This window comes from Dermacentor andersoni, chromosome 3 (genome assembly GCF_023375885.2).
Source record: "Dermacentor andersoni chromosome 3, qqDerAnde1_hic_scaffold, whole genome shotgun sequence".
NCBI classification, from domain to species: domain Eukaryota; kingdom Metazoa; phylum Arthropoda; class Arachnida; order Ixodida; family Ixodidae; genus Dermacentor; species Dermacentor andersoni.
Genome location: NC_092816.1, coordinates 170,971,050 through 170,989,650, shown reverse-complemented (window position 1 = coordinate 170,989,650; position 18,601 = coordinate 170,971,050). Strand labels below are relative to the sequence as shown.

Genomic DNA, 18,601 nt, shown 5'->3' with positions numbered 1-18,601 from the left:
CACCCAAACGATGCAGGAGTTGCCGGGCATCGCCGCGTGTTTTGTCGAAGCGGCGCAGTGTTGCTAGGTAACTGCGTTCAAGGCAGTCCAGCCTTCGCTTAACAGTCACGTTAAGCAATGTGCTAAAGAGTGCAACAAAACACCCCCAATAAGTTCTAACCTTAAATTAGTTTTTTGTATTTAAAAGAAAGATATTGCAGGAGTCCTAGTGGTTCAGTCAGCTCAACTGCGACTTAATACTGGGAATTGTGAACTCGCATGCACCTGCAGCAGCATCGGCATAGCATCATTCGCGTGCTCTGTGCCTTTCTGCCTTACGCGTGCTGCACGCTGTGTCAGGTCCCGAACTTCGGCGATGAACATTTCGTTATTAGTGCAGCCGCTGAAGGCTTCAGCGGCCGCCATCATAAAATACCAAAACCCTCGTGGAAGTCAGATCACAACGCACGCAGTTGCCCGGGCTTGCCTGCACGCAGCGCGAAGAATCGTTCCGGAAATCACGTTAGTACGCCGTGGTCACGTGAGGCGCGCCGGGCGGGTGACGCGAGCGGCCTCTCCGGTGCGGGCGCGAAAAACCTAGACGTGAAAGTCTCCACGCCACCGCGCATCGACATGCGATGCAGCCTCCGGTCCTGACGCCTTACGCGCTCAGACGCGGTGCCGCGCGTGCGGCCGCGTACCAGCGCGCACGTCTGGTCGGGGCTTTAGTGTAGCTGTGGACGTCACTCCGCAAGCGCAGTATATATGAAAAGTTGCTGGTCCCCTACACCGGACTCTTTGTGGCTCTGCCACGTCTCAGTGATGTAACGTACCTGATATCTCACCTCACGTCCACTGGCCGCCGCTCTATTAAAACTAACGTCGTTCATGTCACCCGTCTCTAACGTTTTCACCATCGGAACTCCGACTGACTCGCCCGGTGGCCATTGTCTGCAACGGGGGAAATGATAGGCAATACTGGACGGTTTACAGAAGAGCCCGCTCACGTTGGGCCAAATTGTGTCCTACTTCACACTTCTTTTGTTTCAGAAAAGAAATAAAAAGGAATTGCAATTAGAAATTGAATAAAATTTATGAACTTCCAATTCGCCATCCTTTCATAAAGCGCACGCTTGTCTTTGGGAAAAGGGATAATTTTAAAGCTAGTTTGTCGACTAATTCCCGGTACAATTTCAACTTTACACTGATATATATATTTTTATCTCAACTTTTATCTCCACCCATCCGCTTAACCGCCGTGTTCTTGGCCAATCCCCCGTAGTGGGTACGCGCCATGATATAGGAAGCAAGCAAGCAAGCAAGCGAAGCATCCCGCGATCATCATTCGCTATCTCCCATAAATGGACGCGTTTCACCGTGGCACTATAAAAAGCTAAAAGCAGTTCGCATGCAACAGAGTGAAATCACTTATTTCGACAGGCGATTTCAGGTCTCTCGTGCACGCGATGCTAGCGGCATAAGCACTCGCTCTTGGGCCCAACCTCCGCTTTAAGTACGCGTTAACAAACATACGCAATCACAAACGAACATTCCCTTCGTTCAGTGAACATCTCAAAGCGTGGTATACCAAAACGGCGTAAACATAGCACCAGCAGTGTGAGTACCAACGCAGCCTGCGTAGGCCTACATGCGCTACGGAGCGATATATTCGCGTTACGCATACACTCTTCAAATGAACCGGTCTCTGGTGCACTTGAACACCAGAATTTTCTACATTCGCAGCTCGTAGCGCCTGTCCATATCAATAGCATCGAGGTCTTCCGCTCCCCGCCCTCTAGCTTTATTCACAATTATCAAAGCAGAAATATATTTATCTTTTGCAGCCACTTGCGAAGCAGCCTGAGCAGAACTAACGCGTCTGCACGTACTCGCGCATACAGAAATGTTCCGCAATGTGTATTTGCCTTCTGCGCACGTTTGTTCGACTCAGGGGGGCGGGGGGGGGATATTCATAATTGTGCGCTTTTGTACCAACAGAGTGTACGTGGACGTCGTGATCAACCACATGACTGGCGCCCTAGAGATAAATAAGGGCACCGCAGGGAGCACCTTCAATTACAATGAATTCAGCTACCCCGCCGTACCGTACGGTCCAGATGACTTCCACAGGAAAGAACAATGTGGGACCAAGTCTGGCGGCATCGAAAGCTACGGAGACGCGCAGCAGGTGTGAAAAATTTATGGAATCTGCATTGTTTTTTCTTTTTTCAGAATTCGCCGATGACATTTAACGGCAGCTGTCGATTGCAGCTCATATATCCTACAGATCCGTATATAAGAAACTTCAAGAGTATTTCTCTGAGTAGACCATATATATGATCGCTTGGCGCAAACAAGGAAGGACGGGAGGGGAACAAGGGGAGTGCCTTCCCTTTCGTGCTTCCTTGTTTGCGCCAAGTGATCATATTTATGGTCTACTCTGCAGTATGAAACGACTAGCCCAGCAACGTATACTTCTGGATTTCAGAGTATCTGATTCAAGAATCCAGCACTTGCGTTACATTCGGTTGATTTTCGGACAAATATATGAAAAGAGGAGGGAGGGTCGTTACTGCGATAATGCGAGCCTGTCCGCCAGGCGAAAATGTGCGCGCACGTGTTTGTAGCAGCGTATATGGCAGAACAGCATAAAACACTCGGATATGCTTATCTATGCAGAGGGTCAGCAAGAATCTGGAATGTGAACAAACGTGCGAGTTGATCACTACAATAATTGCACCTCGCTCCAATTCTTTTTCACGATAATGAACGCAATTTGGCATTCTAGTGCAAAGTAGGTGTGCCGTGTCCTTATCATTTTACATATCAGGAATGTCATGCAGCTGCTTATACATGCGAAAAGGAGAGAAATAAAAAAAAAATTAAATTATGGGGTTTTACGTGCCAAAACCACTTTCTGATTATGAGGCACGCCGTAGTGGGGGACTCCGGAAATTTCGACCACCTGAGGTTCTTTAACGTGCACCTAAATCTAAGTACACGGGTGTTTTCGCATTTCGCCCCCATCGAAATGCGGCCGCCGTGGCCGGGATTCGATCCCGCGACCTCGTGCTCAGCAGCCCAACACCATAGCCACTGAGCAACCACGGCGGGTAAGGAGAGAAATAGGTAAGTTAGTAGAATTCATGCTTCGCAGCACGAACGATAGTTACGAAAGCGGCAGTGGTGTGTAAAAGCATTCTTAGTTGTTTTCACCTCGCTATGAGTTAAGTAATAATTTTTCAAGTAGTTTACCAATTAGAAGAAATAATTGTTCACTAGAACAAGAAAATAGCTTTGTTTTCTCCATGGCCTTTCTTTGTGAGTTGATGTGTTGTTATTTAGTAAACCTAACAATAATTAGGTGTAAAGGTATTTTTGTGCCATTTATTACCATCTTCCGTTTACTTTTGCACTTGGCTAAAATGGTAGTGTAGCGACAGCAGAGGAATCAGTACAGGAACGCTTCTGTTACAGTTGCCAGTTCTTGACAATGCTTTGTGATTATTTCAAACCACAATTGCCTGTTACGTCCTTCTTATATAAATAATAATCACTTCTTTATTTCCATCAGTGATGGAGGAGACTGCAGGTAAAAGTCGCTTTAGAGGCAAGCGACTTGACTAGAACCCGCAGCTTCCTTTACAAGGCAAACAGCGATTGAACAGGAGATATATGTGCATAGCAACTGACTACATGTGAAATATGCACAAAAATAAACGCAAGAACACAAATTACCTGAAAAACGCTCTTCAATTATTTAGGAAAGATTGAGTGACAACATGTTCCCGTAAAGCTCGCACGTCAGTTATATAATTACCAAGACTTGATTTCAGAAACAAATTTAAATGTGTTGGTAGTGTGTATGATATCTTTTGTGTAGAATAATTGGCACGCGGAATGACTACCTTCCACTGTTCCGTACATCTTGTGATGTAAGAATGTGCGTTCCTGGTGAGATTAGATAACTCACGAAGAAAACTTAAGTTCTCTTTTACCTCCCGTTTGAAAGCTTGACTTAACTTGTAATCATAAAGGTTAAACACGGGTATTTTATTTGCTTTCGGAAATAAGTCTGATGTGCGGGTATTGTAAGGCAGGTTAAATAGTACTCGCAAAAAAAGTTTCTGAAGTATATGTATCTTTTCTAGATTCGTACGTGATGTGGTACCCCACACGAGCAGACAGTAATAAAGGGTAGCAAAAAATAGGGTGTTATAAACAAGAACCTTGATTCTGTAAGGTAAAAGAGGTCTTAGCCGCACCATCATGCCAACTACACGAGATAATTTGCCCATATCGACTCTATGTGCATGTCCCAAAGCATATTTTGTGTGAAAATACCTCCAAGTATTTTAAAACTATCTACAATTTCTATGTTTACATCGTCATAAACAAGGTTGATGGAACTGATTATTTGCTTAGATTTGGGCCTAAAGGCTCAAATCTAAATTCTCAAGGCTACTAGAGTCAGGTGATGAAAAAAATATACTGGCATCGTCTGCGTACATTACGTATTTCGCATCTTTATAGATATTTACTAAGTCATTTATATATACGATAAACAAGAACGGGCCAAGAATACTACACTGAGGAACACCTCTGGTGATATGTTTCAAATTTGAGCGGCTGCTGTTTATTTCAACATATTGACAGCGATTATCAAGATAAGATTTTATAAGGATTCCACAGTGCCCTCGAATACCATAGGTTTTAAGCTTATCAAGTAGAACCGAGTGAAGGATGGAATCAAATGCTTTAGTAAAATCAATATTAATACGACGGCTTTCTCCCTCTGCCGGTGTTTTCAAGACGTCAGGATATCGAATTTGGAGTACGCTCAGAGAGTATTCCTTCGGATACCATTAAATGCCGTGATTTTTTGAACTTATCCTAGGAAGTCGCAGGGCCTTTCCAGTGTTTGTATTTGCCTATGAATGTTCGCGCAGGTGCGCAACTGCGAACTGGTAGGGCTCCGAGACTTGGACCATGGTAGAGAGCACGTCCGAGCCAAGGTTGCTGAGTTCTTGAATCAACTCATCGAGTTTGGCGTGGCTGGATTCCGCGTCGACGCCGCCAAACACATGTGGCCTGCTGACCTCCAAGCCATCTACGCTACGCTTGATGACCTCAATACACAGTTCTTTGCCCCGGGAACCAAGCCCTTTATCTACCAGGAGGTGATCGACTTGGGTCACGGCGAGCCGGTCACCCGTTGGGAGTATCACCGCCTTGGCAGAGTGACCGAGTTCCTTTACGGAGCTAAGCTCGGTAAATGGAGAGTGGACGCACGCTACTATTTTCTAGTTTGGGATTTGTGAATCTAACAAAAAGACCTAAAGACAGCCAAGTAGGAACTGTGTAAATACATATAGATTGCGTAATGTTAAAATAGAGTAACTCAGCAACATCTATTTGCAGGCGAACTGGAAGATATTCTACAGGCAATTAAGGGTAGCATATGAGTGTCTTATGTGCGCTGCACATTTATGTTTGAATTTAGGGAATACGGTGCAATTTTAGCAACAAACGTGCAAAATCTGGCATTGAATCAGGCTCAGTGAACATTTAACAAATTGCCATGACGTGTGCTTGTTTACTACACAACAGCGATAATGATGAAAAAGCTACTATAAATCTTTTCCAGGATCTATAAGATGATCATGAAAAGCTACTATCAATCTTTACCATGATCTTTAAGGCGCCAAGCATATATAAATCGTGTCGTCACTGAAATCTTTTTTTATTGCGATAACTATTATATGGGACACTCGAGGTGCATTTATGCCGTAGGTGTCGGCGTAGCCGTAATGTTCTTGATAACGTCCAAGGGCAATAATATAGTCGCCGCGCGCCGTACTCTGTATGAGCGAGTGAAAGCGTGTGAGGTGATCTGGCGATCGCCGCTGAATCTCGCGCACTGAACCGACGAAAGCGGGGATCAAGTACGCATCCTTCCGACGCCCACAAGGCTTTGGGGGGAGGCTAGGGAAGGAGGTAGCGTTTTAATCAGGCGGCCCGAGCTTTAGGCCCCGCCATCGACGCGCCCGGCGGGATCGCTGCATCTTGAAAGCCATCTGTGACGGGTAGAGAGTCCGCGCTGCACCGTTTTCGCGACTTAGTTCGCGTTGATGCGAGCGGCTGCAGGAAAGTCAATTCGCTCGCAGCTGCTGGCGTGCTTCCTCACTGCAGCGTTTTGACAGCGAGTTTTCGTGGTCATCGAGCCAGATGTGTTCGTTTGCTTGTGCGCGCGTGAGACCATGTACGTTAGTTTACTTATTATACCAACGTCCAGAAGTTCTACGGACGATAAACCTGCTATGCTTACTTCGTATAGCTGTCAACTAATTTGCTATTGCAATCGATGTTTCGCCTTTCTGGCGAAACTGGGACTTTTTATTTATGAGTATGACCGCCGGAGTAAAGAGACTGGAAGATACAAACAGCACAGTGGGAGAAGTAGGCTAACAAGGTTTTCACATTATGAAATTATTAGCGAGGGATCTTCACATACTGCGCTGTGTTACACTTGTTTTCAGGCGCAGTCTCGTCGCTTAGCTTTGCTAAGCAGCTGAATGATAGCCTTTCGATAAACAAAATCCTACTCTAGTGCACCCGCATGTGAAACACAGGAAGAAGAGCCGAAAATACGGCGCTCATACCTTATCCCAGGTTTTACTGCTACTTAAGTTGCGAACCTTTCCTCCCCGGAAAGATTCATTGAAAATACAGATCTGTAGCTCCACTCTCAGTGAGGGGTTGAGGCGGGATACAGTTTCGTGTTTATTGAAACCTGCAGATACCTGCGTATGTCACGCTTCAAGTTTGTTTTTCACATAGCCAATTATTAATGTCTTGAATGTATGGTAAAAAGTGCAGAGCCAGATGTCCTGATATTTCTTGAATTTTTAAGCTTTCTGTGTAGTCAAGCACATTGTGACGATGTAGCGACAGTGAAGAACCAGGCAGTTACAAAGCTGCGACTCGCAAACCTAACTCTCTGCTTGGCGTCATGTGCCGAGAAAAACAAGCTCCATTCAAAGTAGGACGATATCGGTAAGCATAGTCGTCGTACTTCACAATTTAATCTTCGGAGCAATTACGTCGGCTATTTATACATGACTAATTGTACATTTCAGTGTAATCGCTGATGATCGCGTGAATCCTAATAGATATCCGACTACTCGTGCTCAACGCGCATAATTATTGGCCCAACGTCTTTCACTATAGACTTAGAGACACGTTAAGGAAATTCCGTATGCGTGGTAGCTGTGCCTTGAGCAGAGCGATGAGTGCGTAGCAATTGCTCACTATTATTATATTGATACATGCATATTGCGTGTTTCTTGTGGCCGATGCACGCGGGCCCCCCGATGAACACGACAAACGCTCTTTGGCTCTCGAGTTGTCGGCTGGACTGGCCAGCGCCTCGCCGTATGCCTCCTGCCTCAGGCGTATCCCTCGATGACAGTCGTCGTGCTCGCTCGCCATCACCTCAGCGCCGTCGGTCCCCGTCGCCCCAGCCACGCCGCTATTCATCGCCGGCCAATTATGGGCCCTCCCGGACGGAAAACTACACCATGCAGCTCCTGGAAGTGGTGCTGCATTATCTTTGTCGTCTAGTATCCTCCATTTACTCTCCCAACGAACCAGAACTTACTTGACGTTCGCGTAGACGGTGTCCCTTTGACGGCGCTAATAGATACTGGAGCCCAGGTGTCCCTAATGAATTGTAACCTCCGTCGTCGCCTGAGGAAGGTTCTCGCGCCTCCTACTACTCGAGCCGTACGTGTGGCCGATTGTAGCACTGGAATGTGTATTTCCCGTATCAGTATCGCCAGCCGCCACATTCCTGTTCTTTTTACAGTGCTGGCAAATTGTACCCATGGCCTAATCCTTGGACTCGACTTTCTTACGGCACATTCAGCTTTGATCGACTGCTCTGCAGGTACCCTTTGCCTCGAACTTCCTCTACTCGTTCATATTCGTGCCGAGCAACTTCAGTACGACCGCCTTCGTCCGCCTGCCGCCTAAAGCCTTGACTTTTGTCGATTTGCTGTCATCTTTTGCTGTGCCCGATGGTGATTACGTAGCCACACCTGTTCCTGATGTCCTTTTGATGCGCAATATCACTGTGCCCCACTCCTTTGTCACCGTCGCCGATAACCGGACATGCCTCCCCGACGTCACTTTCGCCCTCACAAAGGAAGTACTACCCCAAGGCGTATCGGTTGCAACGCTGCGTGCTGTAGGAGATGACCACGTCAAGACGTTTTCAGTTTACGTCTCCTCAGGTTCTTGAACATGTCCACAGGATGCTATTTGCCCTGACCGAACATGTCGTCCCGTGATTGCTGCGGACATATTGCCTGAACAGGCAGCAGCTCTGTGCCGCCTTTTGGGTTCCCACCACGACATCTTCGACCTCAACAATCGCCAATTGGGCCAGACTTCAATTGATTATCACCACATAAATACTCGGGATGCCAATCCGATGCATCGCCGGGCATACCGAGTTTCTGCTTCAGAGCGTAAGGTTATTCACGATGAAGTGAACAAGATGCTTGACAAAGGTCTTGTTGAACCTTCGTCGGGCCCTTGGCGTCGCCCATGGTACTTGTTAAAAAGAAAGATGGCACATGGCATTTCTGCGTAGATTGCCGTCATCTAAACCACATTACCAAAAAAGACGTCTACCCCTTGCCTCGCATTGACGACGCCCTCGATTGTCTCCACGGTGCCAAATACTTTTCATCAATAGACCTTCGGTCTGGTTATTCGCAAATTTCTGTGGATGAAAAGGACCAAGAGAAGACCGCGTTGGCCACCCCTGATGGCCTATATCAATTAAAAGTTATGTTATTGGGTCTATGCAATGCCCCAGCAACGTTCGAACGTATGATGGACCCTTTACTTGAAGGGTTCAAATGGTCAACATACCTCTGCTACCTAGACGACGTTCTCGTATTTTCACCTACATTTGAGACACGCCTTCAGCGCTTATCAGCTGTTTTTCAAGTCTTCTGCGAGGCTGGGCTGCAACTAAAGTCATCGAAGTGTCACTTCCGTCGTCGGGAGTTACAGTGCTGGGCCACCTCGTCGACGCTTCCGGTATTCAACCAGACCCGGAGAAAATTCTGGCTGTCAGGTCTTTTCCTGTACCTCAGTCTGTCAAAAACGTCCGAAGTTTTCTGGGACTCTGCTGCTACTTCAGGTGCTTCGTTAAAACTTTGCAGCAATTTCACGACTGCTTACTGATCTTCTGAAGAAGGACGTGCCGTTTACGTGGGGCCACGCGCAAACTGCCGCCTGTGCCCAGCTCACCAACATTCTGACCACGCCACCTATACTGGCCCACTTTGACCCGTCCTCTCCTACAGAGTTATGTGCCGATGCCAGTCCTCACAGTATCAGAGCCATCTTAGCCCAGCGCAACAGGGTCAAGATCGTGTTATCGCCTACGGTAGCCGCCTCCTCACAGCAGCGGCGCGCAACTATTCGATTACAGATCAAGAATGCCTGGCTCTCGTCTGGGCGGTTTCCAAATTCCGCCCGTACTTGTATGGCACGCCCTTTCTGTGATCGCGGACCACCACGGGCTCTGCTGGCTTTCCTCACTCAAGGATCCTACCGGCCGGCTTGGTCGCTGGGCTCTGCGGCTGCAATAATTTGTTATGCAGTAATGTACAAGTCGGGCCGATTACATCAAGACGCAGACTGTTTATCACGCTATCCAGTGGAGGACCCACCCGCCAACCCTGACGCCGATGCCGACGCTCGTGTTTTCTCTGTTTCTCAGCTGCTACAGGTTGCCACCGAGCAACGCCGTGGTGCCGCCTTGCGCGCCATCATTGATGGCTTGGAATGTTCGTCTTGTGATTCGTCCCTTCACCTGTTTGTTCTAGGCGATGGCGTATTATATTGCGACAATGTACACCCCGACGGTCCTGCCTTACTGCTCATATTTCCTATGCAACTCTGGTCAGCTGTTCTCCAAGAACTTCATGATTTGCCAACGGCAAGTCACCTTGGCGTCTCCCGCATCTCCGACCGGAATCGCCGACGTTTTTTTCGGCCAGATCTTGCCCGCTCCTTCCGGAAATACGTTGCGGCGTGTGAGAAATGCCAGCGCCGAAAAACACCATCGGCGCTCCATACCGGGTGCCTTCAACCGTTCGACATTCCTTCGGAGCCGTTCTTTCGCGTTGTCTTGGACCTACTTGGCCGTTTCCCTCTATCCACATCTGGCAACAAGTGGGTCGCTGTGGCAACAGATTACGCCACGCGCTACGCCATTACCAGAGCACTTCCAACAAGCTGCGCCACAGATGTCGCCGATTTTGCTTGACGCGACGGGGTTCTGGAGCATGGCGCTCCACACCAATTGCTCACTGACCGTGGTCGGACATTTTCTAAAGTCATCGCCGACATCCTGCACTCCTGCTCAACCAAGTAGAAGCTGACTACATCTTACCATCCACAGACTAATGGTCTCACGGAGCGTCTGAATTGTACCCTAACATGCATGGTTGCAAAGTACGCCTGGTCCGACCACATTGATTGGGACCTTGCCCTACCCTATGTCACTTTTGCATATTATTCTTCGCGTCACGGCACTACCGGTTATTCCCCGCTCTTTCTGTTGCTCGGCCAAGAACTTACATTGCCACTGGACGCATCCCTCCTATCCCCCGCAGCAGAGACCAGTGAGTAGGCACTTGACGCCGTTACCAGGGCAGCCCAAGCCCGCGAAATTGCCCGCGCTCGCCTGCTGACCTCGCAAGAGAAGCAACGGCGTTTGCACGATCGCCAACACAGAGACGTCCACTTTTCGCCTGGATCTCCGGTACTCCTGTGGGCCCCGACTCGTCACGTAGGCCTGTCAGAAAAACTCCTCTCTCGGTACACAGGCCCATATCGAGTGCTGCGCGCTGTGACTCCAGTTACGTACAAAACCGTCCGTCAGTACCAATGCCTCATCTGCCCCGAATTCCACTGACGTTGTGCATGTTTCCCACCTAAAACCGTATTAATCTCCTGTTATCACCGATATTTAGACGCACCGGGACAGCACTACCGCCGTCGGGGATAATGATACATGCATATTGCGTGTTTCTTCTGGCCGATGCACGCGGGCGCCCCGACGAAGACGATAAACGCTCTCTGGCTCTCGATCTGTCGGCTGCACAGGCCAGCGTCGCATTATCCTTTGTAAACACACTTTGTAAATAGTCTCCAGTTTTTATTCCTTCGTTCGCGTTACAGTATTATATCGCCTTATTATTCTCACTCCGCTACTGCCCTAGGAACCGTACCAGAAGCGCTGTATCGAAATCCATTAAATTGAGAGCCAGCACACTTTCACCTCAAACACGTTAAACTCTCCGTCAGACGAAAGCTGACGTAACATAGAGTGATACGGTAAACAGTGTAAGTAGCAGCTCGAGCGTTTTCCTGGGTGAGCTCGTGGGTCGGCCTGAATGGCAAGTGGTACCACACTATCGCAGCGTTCGAAAGAGAATGATTGCGATATTCTCCTATGGCTGAGGTTGTACACATGGCTCGTAGTGCGGTGCTGCACCCATCTGTGTTGTGGCTACGACAACGGCAGCTGTGCGACCTAGCACGTGTGAATCACTTGCAGGCGCCGTCACTGTCAGCACGTGCGAACCCCAGTACAGATGTTTTCTGGCCAGTCGGGTCCCGGTTGTCCTGCTCGCTTCTCTGAGAACTGCACACGAAGATAGTTATTGAGTTCTGCAGTCTCAGAGATTCCAGTTGACAGGAGTGCCATGACTTGAGGCATTCAATTTTCGGATTTCTTTTTCCTATGGTTATATAACTGAGCTGTCTCGCTTGCTATGGTCTGGAGTTCAAATCCCCCTTCTTCTTTTTTTAAGTGTACGAACTGAAACGGTAGCATGGAGCAGAGGTAGAACATCAGTCTTTCAATCTAAAAGTCGTAAGCTCAAATCCTCCTCCAGTACACTAGATCTCCGGGCTTGGAGTGGCGCCTGACATCGGCAAAAAAAAAACGAAAAAAAGAATGCCGAGAGCCAGTGGAGCTATTCTAGACCAGATGCAATTAAATTAGGAAGACCCACTAAGCTTCACCAAAAGACACTTCCTCACCAAAAGAGCAATTGGCCTCCCTGGTGCAGTATTCGGACACTACTCATGGTAATTAACCCATGGCCCTCAGTTCGAAGCAGCTGCGGAGCACCCAACCAAGGCGGCGACCAGACGTGCGATGCGGCAGCGCGTGCTTAGAATCTGGGGAACAGGACAGGCCGTCACTGGAAACTGAACCTGGCAACGTTCAACAGACGAACCCTCTGGAGGGAAGCAAGCTTAACAGGTATGCTGGAGGTACTATCAGGCATTGTTTGTTATATCACTGGCCTTAGGGAGGTCAGAACTGGTGAGGCTGATATAGTGCTGACTAACGGCCGCGTCCTCCGGGAGAGAGGATTTCCAAATAAGGAACTGTACGGGGTAGGACTTCTAATCGATAAGGACATTTTGGGCAACATTGAGGAATTCCACAGCATTAATGAGAGGCTGGCATTTGTCGTATGAAAGCTAAATAAGAGGCACATAATCAAGGTAGTGTAAGCCTACGCTCCAACCTCTATTCATGATGATGAAGAGATAGGACAGCTGTATGAGGACATTGAATTAGCGATGAAACAAGTGAAAACACAGTATTCTTTAGTCTTCAATGCACAAGTTGTGAAAAGCAGGCTGGTGAACAAGCATTTGGCAACTACGGCGTAGGTTCTAGGAGCACTAGAGGAGAGATGTTTGCAGAATTCGCGGAAAGAAATAAGCTGCGAATAATGAATACCTTTTTCAAGAAGCGTACCAACAGGAAGTGGAACTGAAAAATCTCTAATGAAGAAACAAGGAATGAAATAGATTTCATACTGTCGGTCGATCCCAGCATAGTGGAGGATGCAGAAGTGTTAGGTAGGGTAAAGTTCAGTGATAATAGCATAGCGGGGCCTTGGATGTTTCTGAATATAGAGAGAGAATGCGTGAAATTACTTAAGAAGAAACATGCAAACTTAGGCGCAGTAAGGGTGAAATCGGATCAGTCCACGCTGGCACTTGTAAATAAATATGCAGCTTTAGAACAGAGAGATGAAGAAGACATAGAGGTGATAAAAAATCTCTTATGAAGAAACAAGGCATGAAATAGATTTCATACTGTCGGTCGATCCCAGCATAGTGGAGGATGCAGAAGTGTTAGATAGGGTAAAGTTCAGTGATAATAGCATAGCGGGGTCTTGGATGTTGCTGAATATAGAGAGAGAATGCGTGAAATTACTTAAGAATAAACAGACAAACTTAGGCGCAGTAAGGGTGAAATCGGATCAGTCCACGCTGGTACTTGCAAATAAATACTCAGCTTTAGAACAGAGAGATGAAAATGACATAGAGGTGATGAATGAAACCGTAACCAGACTAGCCTCAGAAACAGTAAGTGAAGTGGGAGGTAAGGCGCCAAGGGAACCAGTAGGTAGCTCTCCCAAGCAAGGGACCTAGTAAACAAACAAGAAAGCATGAAGGTGTCCAACTCAAGAAATCAGATAATATTCGCGGAACTATAAAAACTGATCAACAAGGAGAAAGTACGGCACATTGGAAATTATAACGCGAGGAAGACTGAGGAAGCAGAAGAACTGAACGCAGTATGAAATGAGTGGGTGAAAAAATGGGATAGGACAAGGCAAGATGTATGCACTGAAACAGAAGCACGGTAATATCATCAGCAAATTCGAAGATATAGTAAAAACAGCAGAAGAATTCTATACTGACCTTTACAGTACCAAGAGCAGCCAAGCTACCGCCATTCGAAGTAGCAACGAACAGGATACAGAGGCTCCCTCCATAACCAGCGACGCAGATACAATGGCCTTGCAAGACATGACCCGCGGAGAAGCGGCAGGATCAGATAAAATAACAGTCGACTTAATCAAAGATGGAGGAGATATCATGCTTTAAAAGCGTGCAGCCCTTTACACAAAAAGTCTCAGGACTTCAAGGGTTCCAGAAAACTGGGAGAATACCATCAGTATACTAATCTACAAAAAGGTACCCGTTAAACAATCGAAAAATCATACGCCCATCAGCTTACTTTCAGTGTTGTATAAAATATTCACTAAGGTAATTTCCAATACAATGAGACCAATACACTTGGCTTCACTCACATAAGAGAACAGGCTGGCTTTAGAAAGGAATCCTCTACAATGAGTAACATCCATGTCATTAATCAGGTAATCGAGAAATCTGCGGAGTACTATCAACCTGTCTGTACGGCTTTCATAGGTTATGAAAAGACATTTGATTCAGTAGAGATACCAGCATAAAGGCATTGTGGAATCAAGGAGTACAGGAGGAAAGAGTAAAGGAGGTTTATGTGAATGTGTTGGGAAATGTCTGCAAAGACACTTGGTTCTCCACAAGAAAAGTAGAAAGATACCTTTAAAGAAGGAAGTCGCGCAAGGAGACGCAATGTCTCCAATGCTATTGACTGCATGCTTAGAAGGCGTATTCAAGCTATTTAACTGGGAAGGCTTAGGAGTGAGCATCCACAGTGAATACCTCAGCGACCTTCGTATTCCAGATGGCATTATCCTCCTCAGCAACGCTGGGGACGAATTAGAACAAATGACTAGGAACCTGAACAGACACAGTGGTGTTGAACAATAATATTCAGAATACAATGATGATATCAAATAGCCTGGCAAGGGAACAACAGTTCGCCAGTCAGCCTCTAGAGTTTCGCGAAGGAATACGTTTATCGAGGCCAATTACTCACAGAATACCCTGACCATAAGAAGGAAATTTAGAGAACAATATAAACGAGTTGCAGTGCATACCGCAGGCGCTGCCAGATCCTCACTGAGAGCTTACCACTATCATTGAAAAGGAAGGTGTGACATAAGGGCTCAAGAGGCTCGAGAAGGGGCCCGAGAAGACATTGAGAAGTATGGTTTTTTTGGCTAGTTGGTTAGATACAGCAGTGGGGGTCATAGTGCTGGAAGACACGGACAAGAGCGAGACAACAGTACGAGCGCTAACTTTCAACTGAGTCTTTATTTCCAGAAAGACATCGTATTTGTAGGCCCGCACACGTAAAAGGCTGAATCACCGCACATGAAAACCAGCGGCTTCGAAGAACACAAATTCACTTATAGTCAGAACAACTGAAGGGTAACCGACTCAGTTATCAGCTGCCGTCGCCATCAAAGCAGCTTCAGCAACTTCTCGCGTAACTTTATCGTGATTTATGTAGAAAACAGAGCACGAGTCTTAAACAAGAGTTTACAACCACATTCACCGCAATGCACAGACACATGACCATCTCGGTATCTGTTCAATTTTTTGGTTATGTTCTCTTAACCTATCGTTCACGCATATCCCAGACTTCCCAATGTAAACCTTCGCGCACGATAACGGAAGGCGATACACCACATTCTTTACGCATGCCACAAAAGGAGGCCGATGATTCTTCATACGGCCTGCATGTTTTTGGCAAACAAATCTGTAGCACTGCATTACCTCACCAATTTCTGCGGAGTGTAAAATAATACATCTGCTTTAACCTTTCGTAGAAGTTTGTTCAGACCCGCCGTGGTTGCTCAGTGGCTATGGTGTTGGGCTGCTGAGCACGAGGTCGCGGGATCAAATCCCGGCCACGGCGGCCGAAATTCAGGGCGCAATGCGGGGGTGAAATGCGAAAACACCCTTGTACTTAGATTTAGGCGCACGTTAAAGAACCCCAGGTGGTCGAAATTTCGGGAGACCCCCACTACGACGTGCCTCATAATCAGAAAGTGGTTCTGGTACGTAAAACCGGATAATTTTATTTTTTTGAGTTTCTTTAGTGCGTGTGGTACGTTATGCAAACACGGCCCAGCCACTTTTTTTTTTCATTTTGGAACAATTGCTCATGTGCGTGCCATTCTGTTTATCTTCTTTATCGCACTTTCTCCTACTGAAACAGGTACGTGGCCAGCGTAACCTGCGTCTGAAGACGTTCTTTTTTTGAATGTCAAGGCCTACAAATACGGTGCTTTTATAGAACTAAACACTGACTTGCAACTTAGCGCTCGTCCTGTTGTTTCGTTCTGGTCCGTTTCTTCCAGCGCTATGGCCCCCATTGCTGAAACAAGTTGAGGACCGCGCATAGAGGGATGGAACGAAATATGCTAGGCGTAACGCTTAGAGACGGGAAGCGAGCGATATGGATCAAGAGCAAATGGGGATAGCCGATATTCTTATGGACACCAAGAAAAAAAGGGAGCTGGGCAGGACATGTAATGTGTAGGATGGATAACTAGTGGGCCATTAGAGTTACAGAATGAGTGCCAAGTGAAGGGCAGTGCAGTCGAGGACGGCAGAAATCTGGGTGGGGTGATGAAATTAGCAAATTCGCAGGAGCAAGTTCGAATCGCTTGGCGTCGGACAGGGGTAACTGGAGGACGCAGGGAGAGGCCTTCGTCCTGCAGTGGGCATAAAATAAACTACTGCTGTTGATGATGATGATGACATTGCTCCTAGTGTGTCGCTGTGCTGTAGTGAAATAGGCAATGGAATATGATCTTCTGAAGCTATTGACAGCGCGAAACGACACGAACGACACATGACAAATACACGGACAAGCGCTGACTATCAACAGGCAACTTTACTGAAAGCAGGCAAATAAATAGACGACGATGCACGTGACAACATCCGAAAATGACTCAGTAAAGGCGCAGTTGACATGAAATGACAATATCAAGAAATCCCTAAAGAAAGTTCTCAAGGTAATCAATCTTTGACTCATGGAGCGAAACAGACGGCCGCGCAACACATGTGTTTCCTGCCTGATCAATGAAGTAAACTTCCACTATTTCTCGGAATGATTTATTCCCCTACATCGATAGTATTTCGATTTAATTATAACAGGTCATTTTCATATAACCTCTTGCAATAACTGTTGCTTGTTGCATACGATATACAGGTGCAAATTAGGATAAATGCCCTATATGCCGTTTTAATGCGATTAGAATTATTCGCCTACTTCAGTCATTCTGAGCTTATTTATCTATCCGCCTACACCGACCAACTCACTTTTTTGGACCAATAGGTTTGTGCTCTTGATTGTTATGCCTTCGTGGTCATTCCATCGTCGTCATTCCACCTTTTTGATCGGGCTCGCCATGCCGTCGTCGAACGCTTTCTACATCGACCCAGAGACATAAGTTGTTCAATAGCTTAAGGTCACTAGTTACGTGGTCGTGGTCGCAATACCGTCGTGGTCGTTGCATCGTTGTCATTCCGGCTTTGTCATCCAACTCTTTTCAAGGCGTCGTCGTCACGCTATCCTCCTCACACAGTTGGAATGCACTCGTTGTCACACCATATTGATCACACCACCGCCGTCGTGACGCCTTTAAGATCGTTGTAATTTCGCCAATATAGCCTCTTCATCCGACTGCCGTCATGCCGCCATCGGCCCGCCATCGCCGTTGCACCATTTACGTCATATACTCGTCGTCAGCCATTGTCACGTCATCGCGTCACCGTTTTACAGTCATTGTCCGGCATCTGATGAACTCCGTCGTGTTGATGAACTCTGTCAGTGTCATCACGCTAAATGCTTCATTCGACTCGTCATGCCGTTGTCATCACGCCATCGTTGTCACGCAGTCGTCGTCATACCATTGTCGTGATGCTGTAGCCGTCACGCTCGCTTCTTATTATGGTCATCACTGTAGTAACGCACTCCCATTGTCGTCTTGCTGCAGTCGTCTTACCGCTTTTGTCGTTCCATCGATGTCAGTTGCTCCTCTTCCTTATATCATAATCGTGCTGTTGTCATTCTTTCGTCATTAGGCCACCGTTGTCATGCCATCGTTGCCATTGCATCATTGTCAGACAATCGCTATTACGCAACATTTGTCAAACCGTCGTTGCCATGCCATCTTCGTCACTCCAGCCTCGTCGTCCACCTCTTGTCATGCGGTCGTCTTCTTAGATCTTCCATGATAAAGCATTCGTCATGCCTACGCTGTGATACACTCGCTTTAATCCTATTATCCTCATACTGTCACGATCCACCCCGGGTCGTGAACAAGGGAGGGCTTCTGGCACCCTCCGATAGCCGGACGCTCCGCAGCGTGGTGGTGCTGAATGATTACTGACCGGCGAGCTGCCGTGCTCGTCGGTGTTTATTGTGGTGCGGGTGACCACTGTTGCCTGCCGAGCTATAGCAGGCCGCCGAGCTTGGCGGGTGAACCAAGATTATGTCCGAGGGGGCGTCACCTACTTGCTACACATACCGTAGTCATGCTATTATCGTCACGCATTTTTTGTTTTAACGTCGTCCTTATGGCGCCGCGGTCCTTCCACCGTTGTCATTCTAACTACCTCCGTCTACTCTCGTCCTGTCGCCGTGGTCACGTCACCGTCATCATACAATCGTCGTCACATAATTCGCCTCATGTCGTCGTCGTCGAACTATAATTTTACCATCGTTAGGACTTCAGTAATGTCATGCCGTTGTGGTCACGCCTTCTTCCTCATACCGCCTACGTCGATCAATCGACGTCATTCCTTCTTTGTCAGTCTA

General features: G+C 47.2%; 1 protein-coding gene across 1 annotated transcript in view; it reads left to right on the top strand.

Moving 5' to 3' along the window:
* LOC126524468 (pancreatic alpha-amylase-like) overlaps positions 1-18,601 on the top strand; it is a 44,456-nt gene that overhangs the window by 10,648 nt on the left and 15,207 nt on the right. The window contains exons 3-4 of the mRNA XM_050172781.3: positions 1,978-2,167; positions 4,929-5,250. Coding sequence (XP_050028738.2) covers positions 1,978-2,167; positions 4,929-5,250 — 512 coding nt within the window. The remainder of the gene's footprint in view (positions 1-1,977; positions 2,168-4,928; positions 5,251-18,601) is intronic.